Consider the following 15366-nt stretch of genomic DNA (forward strand, 5'->3'; position numbering starts at 1 on the left):
CTTGACAGCGTTGGGGACCAGGAGGGTTTGGGGAATGATCTCGATTCTCGGGACGGCGGCACAGTGCATCACCTGCGGTAGAAAAAGTTCCTCACAGGTCAAGCCACCAAACCCTGCAGACGGCTCTGACACCGTCGGGGACAGCCCAGCGGGACGGCCGCCGGACCCGCTGCGCTCGTCACTTTCCGCCACTCTTCGTGTGCCGCGGGCGATTTCGGCCTTTCCCGCCACTCCTCGGCTCCGCTCGGCTGCTTCCGCTTGCGGCTCGCCCCGTTGTCGGGGTAACGCAAAGCATCGCGGGCCGAGTGCGGCCTGCGGCGCGGGGGCGGCACAGAGGGCGGCGGGCGCTGCCTGCGGGCGGGGGAGCGGGGGCGGGGAGAGCAGGCGGCGGCTCTACCCGCAGCAGCAGCCCGCGGCTGTCGGCCGGCTCTCCGTGCTTGTATCTGGGCCCGGCCTGCGACAGCGGGGTTGATCGCGATCGGCCGGAGGTAAGGGGCGCTTGAGCTGCTGGTGGCGGGGTCGGGGCGAGAACGTGGTGGTGTGGCCCACGTGTTTGTCTTCTCGGAGCCGTGAAGTTCGTGGAGCCCCTTGTTCTGTGCCGGCGAGTGGCGATCACGGCCCGGTCGGGGGACGCGCGCAGGGTTCGGTGCGCTCCGGGGGCTGGCCACGGCGGCAGCAGCCTGGGCTTCGCCTGGCACCGGCTCCCCGCCCCTTCTCTCTCTGTGTGGGTGCAGGGTTCAGCCGGGTTTTTGCTTCATTTGTCTTACTAGCTAGAGAAGATTGTACATAGTCATTTACCACCTTTTTGTAGCACAGAGCAATTTTGTAGTGTTTTTGTTTTGTTTTGTTTTTTTGTTTTTTTTTTTTTTTTCCTGGGGCTGGCTCTTTTAAACAATTTCAAATTTAAAAACCAGCAATTCTCGTAGGTAGAGATTAAAGGAAAGACCTTTGTCTTTGCTTTGGTAACTTGAGCCTCGCTGGAGAGTCTTGTTCAGGCAACTCGGACAGAGACCCCTTTCACCATGTGTATGGTGACTGGGGGTGATGAGTCTGCAGCTCCACAGGTACTGCAAACCAAGTTGCTATCAACCTCGATTAAATGTGATGATAACACTGTGACAGAACATAAAATCAGCTTGTTACATATTGTCCCCAAAGACAGAATAGCATATATTTTTTTTCTGATAGTTGATGATTATTTTTTGAAATATGTGCACGTGTTCTGGCTCGCTGCTGTCATTTGCAGTCGTTAATGTTGTCTGTAGTGTTTATCTCTGTGAACCTCATGAAGTTCAACAAGGCCATGTGCAAAGTTCTGCACTAGGTTGAGGCAATCTCCATTACCAGTATAGTCTGCAGGATGAACAGATTGAAAGCAGTCCCGAAGAGAAGGATTTGGGGTACTGGTGGGTAAAAGACTGGAAATGATCTGGCAATGCACACTGGCAGCCCAGATGCCCCCATGTCCTGGGCTCATTGCCACAGCGTGGACAGCAGGGCAGAGGGTGTTCTGCTCCTCTGCCCTGCTCAGGTGAGACCTTCAGGTGTACCTCCAGCTCTGGAGCTCCAGCGTAGGAAGGACATGGAACTGGTGGACAGAGTCCAGAGGAGGCCATGGAGGTGCTCCAGAGTCTGCAGCCCCTCTGATCTGGAGACAGGCTGGAGAGCTGTGGGTATCTAGCCTGGAGAAGAGATGGCTCTGTGAACACCTCATTGTGGCCTTCAAGTATTTTAGGAATTCATTCAGTGCCAGTGCCAGTAGCTCAGGGTGCAGTTGCAGTGCAAGCTGTAGGTTGAGCTTTGGGTGGCCAGAGCCAGAGGCTGTGAACTGCTGACTCTCTGCATAACACAGGGCATGGGCACCTGTGGCCCAGCCAGGTGAGGGACACTCAGAGGCACTCAGCAGCAGCTGACAACCCCCAGACTTTCCCTGCCCTTAGACTGAAAAGGTGTAAAAGCCATGGGGTTCCTTTGTTTGACATGGCTCCTTGGAGATACCAGCTCAAGCTGTAATTTTATTGCACCAAAATGAAATTATTTTAATGATCCAGACATCTGAGACTGCTATGGGAAACCTATATTTGAGCTGGTAAGGAAAGCTGGTCTGACTGTGTGGGTGTGGAGGTGTAGCTGTGCAGGGGCCTTGGTCTCAGTTCAAGAGTGATTGTCAGGGTGGCTTCTGGATGGTTGGAGAGGGAAGTTGTCTTGAAAAGAACTTTATGGGATCTTGTAAGAAAGATGGATATAGACTTCTTACCGGAGCCTGTACTGACAGGATGAGGGGCTAATGGTTTAAACTGGCACATGTTAGCTTTATTTTAGGCATAATAAAGAAAGTTTTATTGTGAGGGTGCTGAGGCCCTGGCACAGGTTGCCCAGAGAAGCTGTGGCTGCCCCTGGATCCCTGGAAGTGTCTAAGGCCAGGTTGGACAGGGTTTGGAGCAACCTGGGAACAGTGGGAGGAGTCTCTGCCCATGGCATAGGGTGGAGCTGTATGAGCTTAAGGTCCCTTCCGACCCAAACCATGCTGTGATTCCATAAAGTCTAACCATTTCTAAGAATTGCCTGTGGACTGTTTCAAAAGTGTCTGTCTGATGTATCTAATTTGATCTTTGAGATCAGGTATGGGGGCTTGGTCATGTTCTATTCCAAAATACAAAATGGTTAACATTTTCAGAAAATTTTTTTTTGAAACCTTGGAAAAATAGCACACGCCAGAGTAGTTTGTAGAGGCAGTATTACTTGGTTTTCTTTTTCTTTCTTTGAAGACTTTTTTGAAGAGTCAGCTGTCAAAGCTACAGTGTAAATACATGAGCTAGCAGTAATCATGTGAGTAATGAATTCCCAAGAAAATTAATATTGGTTTAGTTATTTTTACACCACTGAGCAATCCACTTATGTAAGCCATTTATTTATTTGTGTGTAGCAGTCTGCTTCCTAATTTTGTGTAGTTACTGTGATGGTGAAGAGTATTTTATATTTGGGATTGTCCATAATTTACACTGCAGTATCACTGAACCTTATTTTAGTAAGTGCCATTTTAAATATACACAGTTTTGGTTGAAAATTTTTTCTTGCTGTCTATTAATTCCAAAAGTTAAATTAGTAAGTTGAACAAGACATGCAATTTGGAAGCTTGATAAACTTATTTCAGTCATTGAAGGGGACTAAAATATCTGAATAATAATAAGTAATATTGATGACTACAGATGCAAGGAACAACTAAAAGTAGAAAATGGTGGCTATAGAGAAGACATTACAGGTGCATGGCTTGTGTGATAAAACTTATTTCATATGAAATGCGGCTTTGTTTTCATTTAGGCTTCTTACATTTTTATTTTAATCTGAAGTGAAATTCTTTATTATTTCAAATTTTGAGCCTATCTAAAGATTTTAGTCAAATATGGACTAAATCCTTCCTCTCTTAGAGGAAAATGAAACAGATAAAATAAGGAGTCAAGGAGTAGTAGGGGCAAAGAATTCTGGAACAGTACTGGAGATGTAAGAAAACTTTTAAAATACATGAAGTCAAGATGAAAAATACTCCAGATTTTATTTGAATGGTTTGTTGGGGGTTTTTTTGAGTGGGTTTTTTTGATAAAACTGGACCCATGCAGTGCCACTTTGGGAATGCTGACTATTTTGAAGGATTGTACGGCTAAAAGTGAGTGGATCTTGTTGGAAGATGAAATGGTTTGTCCTTAGGGTGACTGCTCTTGGCTGCTGTCATATCCAGTAGTTGATGTTGTTCCTTGTATGTGTCAGAGGCAAAATACAGAGCTCCCAATTTACTGAACAGAGTTGCCCACCTTTCTAAATTAAGTGCCCGGCAAATTAGTTATTTGAGGTGCGGACAGAAGATTTAAAGGAAAGAGTCCTTAAGAGTCTGTTGATGCCTGTCTTACATGCTGGTGGCTTAGGCAAGTCTCACTGCTGCGCATGTGTGTGCCTATGGGTTCTGAACTCGTAGTTTACCTGTGCAGAAGAAAACATCTCTTCCCCTTAAATGTCACAGAAGTCTTCTAAATGTTTCATGCTTGGGGGCTTTTTTGGTGTGTATGTTTGTTTGTGTTGTTTTCTTGGAGGTCTTGTTTTGTTTTTTACCGGGTCTTGGCAGTGTTCTGTACCTGGGGAGGAGTAATCCCATGCACCAGTCCAGGTGGGGACTGCCCTGCTAGATGGCATCCCTGTGGAGAAGGACCTGGGGGTCACCAGCTGTCCTTGACCAGCTGTGTGCCCTGGGGCCAAGATGGTGGGTGCTGAGGGGTATGAGGAAAGGCATTGTCACTGGGTTGGGGAGGGGATCCTGCCCCTCTCTTCAGCCCTGGTGAGGCACATCTGGAGCACTGTGTCCAGTTCTGGGAGCTGGACCTGTTGAGCTTTGAGAAGAGAGGGGACCTCATCCCTGTCAGTATCTGCAGGGAAAGCTCAGGAGAATGGACCAGGCTGTGCTCCACAGGGCTCAGCAATGGCACTAGAGGCAATGGGCAGAAAATGGAACATGGGAAGTTTCATCTACATATGAGGAAGAACTTCTTTACTGTGTGAATGAGTAAGCACTGAATAGGCTGCCCCAGAGAGGATGTGAAGTCTCCCTCATTGGGGATATCCAGAATTGTCTGGACACAATCCTATGCCAGGTGCTCTGGGAAGACTTTGTGAGCCGGGCGGTTGGACCAGTTGACCCACTGAACTCTATGACTCTGTGATTATTGCTAGGAATTTGAGGTGTTTTGCTCCAGCTGTTTTTGTTTTGAAACTGAGCTGACTGGATCCCATGACACAAATCCAAAGACCATTTCTGTGTATAAATTATTACAGATTATTAGTGACGCTCTCCATTTCTGACCCACAACACTGAAAAGGGTTTTGTTCTTATGTTCTTTTCTGTGCAACATCACCACTTATTTTTTTCATTCAAATGTTGGTAACAGTTCCGATGTAAATAGCAGATAGTGTGATTTCAATAGTACGAGCTCCAAAGTGGTGACAACTGTTGAAACTTACTTTGAAAGCCCAGACATGAGACTTAACAACCTAAAAGAGTTCAATCTGTACATTAATTAACATCTTTGGATATGAAGTACTGGAAGTATCTTTCTGGTAAATACTGAGTTATTTCAGGGTCCTTTGAAGTAGGCCAGCACAAGCCACTGGTGAAAGACTTGGTACTGGCCTAAGTACACTGTGAATCTACAGAGTGTGAGGCTCAGTGTTTCTCCATTTTTTTTGAATGCCACTCTGACATTCTCATGTCTGTGTAGTATGTGCAACAAGATGATGCTGTAGTTTTGTTTTAACCCGTATATATGTTGTTATACATAGTACATAAATTCAATATAATATAGCATATGTGTACTGTATATGTATTATCTGCATAAGCAAACCTGATAGAGATGTTTTTATTCCTTGTACAGGTGTGCAGTCTGAGACAGCTCCCGTTTTTATGGCTGTGTACGTGGATCATCGAACAGATGCTCCTGATTCTGTTGCCTCCCCTTCCCATATAGCATGGCACCCACTTCATCCACTCCTGGCAGTTGCTTCCGTCAGCACAGCAGGTGGGGGCTGTGTGGATATCTACCTGGAACAGGTGAAAAGTCAGCAACTTTGCTTTTGCTCTCGATATAGAGTCGCAGAATTGCAGGATGGTTTGGATTGGAAGGGACCTTTAGGATCATCTTGTCCCAACCACTTGCTGTGCACAGGGACACCTTCCATAGACCAGGTTGCTCCAAGCCCCATCCAGCCTGGTCTTGAGCACTTCCAGAGATATGAGATGTGTAAGAAGTCACACAGCTTCTCTCAGCAACCTTTATCATTGTTCTAATTTAAAACTTCACGTTTTTAATCTCTATTTTTGCAGGCTTACTTATCCTCCTGAAATCTCTCTGGGTTTTAATTAGTCTGTGTCCTATGCTATATAGAACATGACAGATTCATCAGCCACTCATTATATGTATTTTTTAAAAAATCTTCATCTTCATCAGTTAAATTGATCTTCCCTTTGAAATTTGATGTTTACAGTCTGTAAGTCTTGTTTTGTGATGGTTACTGATTTGCTTTTTGCTTCTTATAGTGTGAGAATTTCAGGCTTGTATGTAAATGAACACATGCTGCTGCTGCTGCTTTTTAACTCTTAAGTGAATAGAACATCCTAAGAAATGGAAATTGAACAAATCACTCCACCACCTCAAGACTGAGCTGATTTTCTGCCTGTAGACAGATATTTCTTTTGCATACTCTAACTTTTACATGACAGCCTTGTGTAAGACTTTGGTTTGCATAAATTTTAGGGAAGTAGCACTAAAAGGTGTTTCAGTCTGCAGCAGACTTACTGAAACATGTAAGTCTCTTAATATGATAGCCTATGAAATATGTACTTTTCAAAGTGTATTCTGAAAAGTTGTTATCCCAGTTTAACAAATGGAAAAAATAAATACGTAGAGAGGTTAAATTATTCACATGAACTATTCTTGTGTGTTGCGGTGTGTTGTCATGGTGTGCCTCAGTTTCCCCAGTTTTTCCCCTGAAATTCCCTTTCCCAGGTGGGGTGTCAATCACCTCTCCTTTCCCCACCCTTGACCCATGCTGGGCACTGTCTTTATCAACCCAGAGATTCCAAGGGGAGCATCGAGTGATTGGCAGGTTCAAAGGATGCTCTCCACCCCCTGGGGGGCCATTGGCCCACCCAGGTGTCCCTCTCACCTGAGACCCCCTCCCCTCATACCTGGTTGGTGCTCCCTGTGTTCCCTCCCCTGCCCCTCTCCCCAGGTAAAAGGACAAGCACACCATGCAGGGGGGAGTTCTCTTGGAGTTGTTGCAGGATTCAGAGGTTACGCATCCCGAAGTAAAATCTCTGGATTAAAAACTCTCCATCAGGACCCACTCCTTCCTTCACCATCGCCTTAAAGGTTTTTCCAGCTCAGGAAAGCCTGAGGAGTGCCCCTCTTCAATAGCAAGCTCCAGCCACAAGCACTGGAGCTCGGGACATATCTGGACTTGTCCCCATGTGCTCATAGCTAGCCAGAGCCTCTCTGGGGAGAAAACACCACAGGTGCCGTGATTGCCTTAGCAGCTGGGGCCAGACAGACAAGGCAGTCCCGTTCAGTGATATTGGTAAATTCTAGTACTTGTGAACCATGCCTAAAGGAGGTTCTGCCTTTAGGAGCTGTTGAAGCATTAGATTATTCTATTTCCTTAGTGATGTGCTTTGTTCTTTTTCAATAGCTGGAATTTCTTTTTGCTTTGAAATGTGTTTGAAGCCTTCTTGTATCCTTTATATGGGAGAGAAAGCTTGATATTGACTGGGCTGTGAATTGGAAGGTTTGGTTGCTGAGTTTCCACTGGACTGAGCTGACACTGATTTCTGTTTGCAGGGAGAACATGTGCCTGATTCCCATGTGGAGAGAAGCTCTCAGGTCACATTACTTGCCTGGCACCCTTCCAGACCCGTTCTGGCATCAGGATGGGAGACAGGAGGAGTTCTGATACTGAACAAACAAGACAAGGAGCAGCATACTCTACCCCCAAATCACAACGCCAAAATCACAGTCCTGAGCTGGAGTACAAGTGGTACCTGCCTTGTGTCTGGGGATGGGGTGAGTACCTGAAATGCCATGTGGGTTTGATGTGGAACAGAGTCTTGGAAGCTCTGTAATAGGAAAGGATCATGGAATGGAGATCCATGGGGAGGGGAGAGTTGAGTGGAAGAGAAATTTCCTTCCCTTAGGTACAAATTAAAAATGTTAGGAAATAAAATCAAATCTTAGTGTTTTAATTTTTTCTACAATTAAAGAATTGCTGTTCTATATTTTTTTTTTTAAATAAAAGTGTGTTGGATCTCAGTGAGTGCTTAGCATTGATGAAAGTTTAAGGCTATTTCATGGATGGAGTAATTGAGGTATAGACAATTTGAATTATTTTGCTCCTGTTTTTTGTCAAGTTTTAGGGCAGACTCAAGAATAAAGCCTAGCTGTTGAGAAACAAATTCCAGCTACAACATATTCATTCATACTGAGTGCAGAGCAGTGCTCACAGGAAACCCATGCTAATCTCTCTTTTTCTGGTTTTATTAATGCCTTAAAATTGTGTCAAATTGATTATATTGGGAAATGTGATGCTCTATTTCTTGATAAGCTGGTTGCCCTTTTACATAGTGAAATGAGAAAGTAGCTATTGGATATTCAGGATTTAATATTCATAGAAGATTCTGATTTTGCCAGTGCCTGAGTCAGCCAATGAAGAAAAAAAGGGTTTTTTTCCCTGTATTTTCCCTGATTCAAACTTGAGCTTGCCCAAGAATTTCAGTTCTGCTCTTACCTATATGTCAGAATTCCCAATATTCTTATTGGGAGGAAAAAAAATTATTTTCATTCATTTTTTGTAAAGTTCTGCTGCTACATTTGACAGAAATGCAGAAATTCAAAATTGAGTAAGAAGAGAATTTATCATCTTCTTTATTAGAAACGAGAAAGTTCTGCCCAGGCAAAAGATGGATACATCTCAGTGTAGCTGAGGCCTTAATCATAATGAGACAATACATTGATGTAGACAGAGCTTACATTTATGAAGAAAATACTTTTCAAATTTATTTCAAAGCAGTGTCACTATGCTATGGTCTGAGGTGCAGCACAGATATACTTCATTTCCTATATATTATCCAATAGCTTATAAGTTTATTTTTAATATTTTTCCCCTGAGGGTTTATTTTTAGGAAACTTCCATTAGATGAGTGCTGCCAGGATCATGTTCTGCTCATATTAGAGGAAATTCTTTAGAAAGAAGATAAATATTTGGATCCTGATTTGGTTTCTGTTTCACCCAGAGGGTGGATGGACACTGGAAAGGCTCCCTAGGGAATGCTCAGAACTGCAATGCTTCCAGAGCTCCAGGAGGCTTTGGACAAGTGCTCGGGCACAGGGTGGGATTGTTGGGTTGTCTGTGTGGGCCAGGAGTTGAGCTTGATGATCTGTGTGAGTCACTTCCAACTGAGCATCTTCTATGATTTTATCTTCACTAGGATTTCTGTGATCATACATCCTGAAAGCAAGAAAATTATTTGAAAATAACTTCATTAAGTTGGAATAGGATACTGTGAAAATCAGAAGCTTTTAATTTATTTTAAGTAAAAATAACATGGATGATTTCCATGTTTTGATCACAGAGAGGATCTAGGTGCTTTCTATAATGAAAGCCTATTTGTAAGGCAAATTTCATACCAAGTAACTAAAGCTTTGGGTTTTTAAAAATTATTGGGAAGTTACAAGATAGAATCAGAGAATATCTCCATTTGGAAAGGACATTTAGATAGATGATAAGGTCAATGTCCTCTGTCCTTTAAAAAATATGATTTGAAACCAGATGAGTTCTGCATCCTTTCCAGTGTGACTTAGGAGAGATTGTGAGGCTTTTTTGTTTCCAATCTCGTGTGCCCCAAACTAAGAATTGTGATTGCAAGTAGTTTATCTGGATACAGGCTGGAATATCTAGAAGGAGGTGGAACAAAGGTCAGCAGCTTTAGAAAGCTGCATGCTTTTCCTCCAGCTTATAAATGGTGCAGGTGGTATTAGTTGGGATCCTTGGAAATTGGTGGCGTGTAAAGCCGATGGAAAAGTGAGAGGAGGAACCAACAAGGTTGGTTCATAGGGTCCTGTGATTTTCAGAGATAACTAGCAAACGTTTTATGAACTGCAAATGTCCTCTTGGGACAGGAGTACAGCAGGGTCGCAGTTGCACAGCTGAGTGGCATTCTTTAAGCTGCAAGACACATAGCACTTAATAACAGTTTTGGATAGTATAACTATTGTCATCTTACTGTTGAAAAGAAGTCAGAACTTTGAATCTTAGGAAAAAAAGAAGGAATTGTTATCTTGGAAGGCCTCGGCTGCATCTTGTGTGGCTTCTAGCTAGAATTGTGAAGAATAAATGACCACTGCTACCAGTCTTTCACTTCCAGGAAAAGGATGATACTTCATTGAAAACAATAAATAAAAATAGAGCAAATTCTAATACCACTTTATTGTTGTCTATCTTAATGAAATAAAATGAGATTGAACTTGATATTGAAAATTGTTACTGAGTTTTTTAATGTAGTGCTTACATGGAAGGTTCCTAAATGCAATTTGGTTTCATTAACACTAGCATAACAACAACAATAAATAATCATCTTAGCATTCCAACTGTGCGGATATACTGTAAGTCAGTTTGTTGGAATTTGTCTCCATTCTTTCCAGTCACCAGGGGTTTGTTGCTCCTGAGCTGCCACTGCAGGGTATGAGTTATGTCAGCACCTGTGCCAGGCTTGAGGGCTGGCCTGTGTTGACCACTGTTGAGTTCATTAGTTAACCAGTCTTCCTTTCTTCAGCATCTATGATTTTTCTAGTTACTAGATTATTTTTCTAAAAGTAAGATCTTGATTTTTCTAAAAGTAAGCTCTTGAATGTCTGCTCTGAAAGAGGAGGAAAGCTCCAGAAATTAAAAAATTCTGCCCTTAGTCTTTCTGCATCCTGTGACTTTACATGTCTATTCATATACCCATGCTCATCTACATTAGTTTTGTACGCACTTACTGAGGGATGCATATACTCTGCTATCCTTTATTTCAATTGCTAAAAATTAAGCTATCAGACTACTTGCAAGAAAAAATGTAGAAAGGGCGTTATCGAGACAAATATTTACATCTGCTACTTGCAGAAGAAAACCAAGACTGTTCCATGTAATTGCTCTGGCAGTGTGATTTAACTAAAAAAGAATAGGAGCAACAGGCTTTTTTTAGACAATTTGATTTTAAGGGAGAAAATAATATAATGTTAAAGATAGCTTTGATTCCCTGTGGCTTATTTTACAGTGGACGTAATTGTGCGTGTCAACTAAACAAAAGGAAGGGTGTTGCTCTGTCAATAAAACATTTATTTTTATGTGCAGTTCTTAGCTAGAGTCTCAATTCTCATCTGTGTGCAAAGGGTAATGAATTAACTTGTCTTTTTCTAGCACGGTGTCTTGTATCTGTGGAAAATGGACCATCAGGGCAGAGTCCAGAGTCCTGCCCTGGTTAAGCAGGAGTATGGGAAATGCTTGTGGCACTGTGTTTTTCGGCCACCCCCTCCTACAGAGTGAGTATTGGCCCCATCACAGCTCTGCTAGTCCAAGTCTTTGTCTTCTTCCACAGAAAGAAAGTCCTACCCACAAATGAACTATTTTAAAATATATTTAAAAATGTTATTTTCCTAACTGCCCTATATTTCAAGCTCTTCTCCCACTCTGGTAGTTGTGTCCTGTGTGCAGTAACTGGTCTTCTTTCTCTTCTCCACATCTTCTATCCATTGCTGTTGGCTCGTCTGTCTTAGTTCTTCTAATTAGCAATATTGCTGATTGTGGGAAGCCATAAACACACTGGAAACACAATTATCATATTATTGTAAAAAATAATTAAATTAAAAGTCAGTTCTTAAACATTATTATTTCTTTCCTGTCCAGGCAAGAAATAAGAAGCAGCTGTAGTGCAAAAGCAGAGTTTTCCTTGTCTGGGCTTTTCTGTTTCACATCTCTGAAAAAATAGTGATGTGTTTTGAAAAGTGAAACAATGCAAATGAAAACTAATACTGAAATTTTGTTTTGCATCTTTTTTTATTTGCCCTTTTTTCAATCAGTGTATGAAACATCTTTGTTCTCTTTATACAATATGTTTTATTAACTGCTCATCCATTCTTTGAGACTGAAACTACAGTTATAAAAAGAATTGGGAATGAAGTATCTCTCTTTGCAGTGACTTTGTACAGCTGGCAAAAGCAGCTGTGAGTGGTGATGAGAAAGCCTTGGATATGTTTAACTGGAAGAAAGCTGGAATAGGACCACCTCTGAAAATGGCAGTCCAGGAAGAACTCTCCTTCTTTATCACTTTGACAGATGGTAAGAGCAAAACCACTTTTCCATTTGGCTGGGAAGTTGTTTCCTTAGAGCTTCAAAATAGCTCAGTGCATGATAGTCTTGTTTTCATATATCTGACACCTGTGGTATATTCATATATCCCTCATATTAATATATTCAATAGCGTAGAGTATTCTATAGGAGTTATAGAATGTTTGGTAAGAAATTAATAAAATTACTGATATCTTATAATCTTCAGGGTGGTCTTTTTCACAAGGTCACCAGAGGTACTGGGTTAGTCAGGTTCCTGAAGAAGTGAGTATGAGGAAAACAATCTCTAACACACAAGTGTATATAAAATTAGCTTTTGTTCAAAGCTTCAAAAGAATGCATGTGCTGTGGGTTATTTTTTCTATAAATAGGTGAATTCTACTAAAACATACATCTTAAATTCTCAATTTTCTTTTCATTTTTTTTCCTCATGCTTTGAAATCATGCTTCAGTCTTACAGAACAAAAAAAGTCTGAGAATCTATTTTGTTATTTTGCTGCCTAATACAGTTTCTTCTCTGCATTTTCCTCTTCCTTGCCTTTTACTCTTCTCTGTCTTTTTCTGTCCTTTTTAGTCTTCGGGGTACTAGTTTGAGCTAACCTAACTTTCTTCCCACCCCAGTTTTTTTTGTGATGCCATCTCTCTGTAATTTGCTCTCTCTGAACTGGAGCCAGAATGTGTGTGAGAAGTTGTATAATGGGTGTTTCTGATAGGTGATTCGAGTCATCCTGTTGTTTCAAGTGTTAATTGTTCTGAAAACATTTCAGTTATGCTGGTTTTGCAGCTCCATTACAATTTGATTCAGTGTTGTACCAAAATTGACACCCCTTTTTTGCACCAGTACAGCACCAGTACAGCTTACAGGAGAGGCATGGACCAGCTGCGTGGTTGGTTTGCAGTGTACCTTCTTTCAATGTGTGAATACAAACCTCTTTGCTAGAAAGGTACCATTTCAATGGAAAATGGACACAGGGTACTTCATAAAGATACAAGGAGAGAAACTTAGAGAAGCTGTGCCCATTCCGTTCTCGCCTTCAAAGCCACTGTTGTGATGGTGCTGTAGCTATGATATTTTATGAAAAATCCTTTGCTAGGATTTTTCCCCTCGTGAGGAGCTGAGAGCCTCAGGAAAGAAATGTAAACAATAACTGTCTGCTGCTGTGGAATGCAACAGGTGCATCTTCCATTGGTCCATGTGGATTGTTTTCAATTGATAACCAATCACAGCCACCTGTGCCGAGGCTGCGAGCAGTCACAAAATTTGTTATGCATTCTATTCTATTCTTGATCCCTGTAGCCTTCTGATCATTCTTTTCTCTCAGTTCTTTCAGTATAGTTTTTATGTAGTATTTTAGTATAATATAAGATAATAAATCAGCCTTCTAAAAATAGAATCAAGCCTCGTGTCTCCACACATAAGGTGCTCGTCTCAACATGGTGCAGAGCCCCATCTAGGGACAGGCTGTGTGTCCTGCAGGTGCTGTCCTTGGCTTGGGCTTCTGTCTCGGTTTGAGACAAGTTAGGAGGAAACGTCCTGAAAGGGAAGTCTCTGAAAAAAAGGCAGGTTTGCGGCACACCCTCTTCCCACCGCACGAAAGGAATTTCTTGGAGAAAAGGGAAAAAACCTGTTTATTTAACACACAGAGAGCACGCAGGCACGGGAACAAGAATGAGTAATGTTAGATACTAAAACCTTCTCGCTGCGGAGAAAGCTGGTGGGTTTTAGAGTCCTGCTTGGCTTCTCCCGAGGTCTGGAGCCGGGTGTCCCTGCAGCCTCCCCCACTGGGCTGTGGCGAGGGGCTCCCGGTTATGGCCTGGTTTTTTGGACTAAAGCAAAGCTGAAAAGTTCCAGAAGAAGAAGCCACAGTCCTGGGAAAAACTTGACTCAGCTCACAAAAAGAGGCTAGCTACAAGCAAAAGAATTTAACTCTTCTCTCCTGAGAAAAATCCTAGGAGAATCTGTGTTTGAACACAAACTGCTGAAAGAATTCCCCCGGCTTCTCCCCCCTCTCTCAGACCTAGTTTAAAGTTACAGAACCTGTATCTGGGCATAAAGCAGATGATAGGAGATACAGTATTATAAAGTCACCCCAAGACAGCCTCCTTGTCATACTTCCCAAATTTCAATCAAATGATACTGTCTGACTGTTCTTTGTGACCAGCCTCATTGCTTGAGTTTATTTGAGCATATGTATTTTGGACTCAGTTCTTAATCTAGTAGTGATCTGCCATAAGGCCCAAATGTCCTGAGAAGGACTCGTGGGTGCTGGTGAGAGCTGGACATGCCCCAGCTGCGTGCGCTGGCACCCAGAAATACCCTGTGTGCTGGGCTGATCCCACAGTATGGGCAGCAGGGGAGGGGGTGATTTTGCACCTCAGCCTCACTTAGGTGAGACCCCACCTGCAGAGTTGCCTCCAGCTCCTGGGTTCTCAGCACAGGAATTACATGGAGCTGTTGGAATGAGTCCAGAGGAGGCCATGGAGATGCTTCATGGACTGGAGCCCCTCTGCTCTGGAGCCGGGCTGGGAAGGCTGGGGGTGCTCACCTGGAGAAGAGAAGGCTCCAGGGAGACCTCAGAGCCCTTTCCAGTGCCTAAGGGGACTCCGGGAGAGCTGGAGAGGCACTTTGGAGGGCCTGGAGGGACAGGACAAGGGAATGGCTTCCCACTGCCAGAGGACATGGTTAGATGGAATGTTGGAAGGAATTGTTCCCTGTGAGGGTGGTGAGGCCCTGGCACAGGGTGCCCAGAGAAGCTGTGGCTGCCTCTGGATCCCTGGAAGTGTCCAGGGCCAGGCTGGATGGGGCTTGGAGCAACCTGGGACAGTGCGAGGTGTCCCTGCCATGGCAAGAGGGTTAAAAAGAGATTAGTTTTAAAAGTCCCTTCAAAACCAAAATGTCCCGTGATTTAAGAAGCTGAGGATATCTATGCAGGGGTTTATTGCGGGGAGAAAATAAAGTAGTGGGCAGGACTTGGAATTTTTTTTTATATAGCTGAAATGTAGGGAATGGTAATATATTTGCAAGAGTTTTGGAAATTTAAACATTATTTTTACTCAGATCACATCACATACATTTTGGTGCAGATTCTTAATGTTCGTTCTTATACACTTGTGTTTTCTGCTTAAGCTTTTGGGGGAAGATGCTATTTAATAGGCTTTTTGATTTGCAGTGATGTAAAATGTTGCCCTTATATAATACTGTGATTTGCTAAGAAATTATGTGAATGTGGCTTGCGATCTGTCAGATTTTGCTTACATTGGTTTGGATGATTTTTGTAGTACCACTTTCAAACAACTGTACTGCTTGCTGGGGGTTTTGCTGCCTAAATCCGTGCATGCAATGGGCCAAGGCCAACTGTATGAGATTCAATAAAGCAAAATGCCATGTGCTGCACTTGTGTGACAACAACCCCACAGAGTGTTCCATGCCTGAGGGAGAGTGGCTGG

At 43.0% G+C, this 15366-nt stretch overlaps 1 protein-coding gene across 4 annotated transcripts in view; it reads left to right on the top strand.

Annotated features, from left to right (window-relative positions):
- IFT140 (intraflagellar transport 140) overlaps nt 1–15366 on the top strand; it is a 91579-nt gene that overhangs the window by 2957 nt on the left and 73256 nt on the right. Inside the window, exons 1-5 of one of the 4 annotated variants that reach the window (XM_064390216.1) lie at nt 333–488; nt 5418–5593; nt 7380–7601; nt 10993–11114; nt 11768–11910. In XM_064390216.1, coding sequence (XP_064246286.1) covers nt 5447–5593; nt 7380–7601; nt 10993–11114; nt 11768–11910 — 634 coding nt within the window. In that variant the 5' untranslated portion in view covers nt 333–488; nt 5418–5446. Of the gene's footprint in view, nt 1–332; nt 489–5417; nt 5594–6821; nt 7120–7379; nt 7602–10992; nt 11115–11767; nt 11911–15366 lie in introns of those variants that run through there. The other 3 variants (XM_064390217.1, XM_064390218.1, XM_064390219.1) reach the window with 3 other exon arrangements.

The sequence above is a fragment of the Passer domesticus genome, chromosome 15 (genome assembly GCF_036417665.1).
Source record: "Passer domesticus isolate bPasDom1 chromosome 15, bPasDom1.hap1, whole genome shotgun sequence".
NCBI classification, from domain to species: Eukaryota; Metazoa; Chordata; class Aves; order Passeriformes; family Passeridae; genus Passer; species Passer domesticus.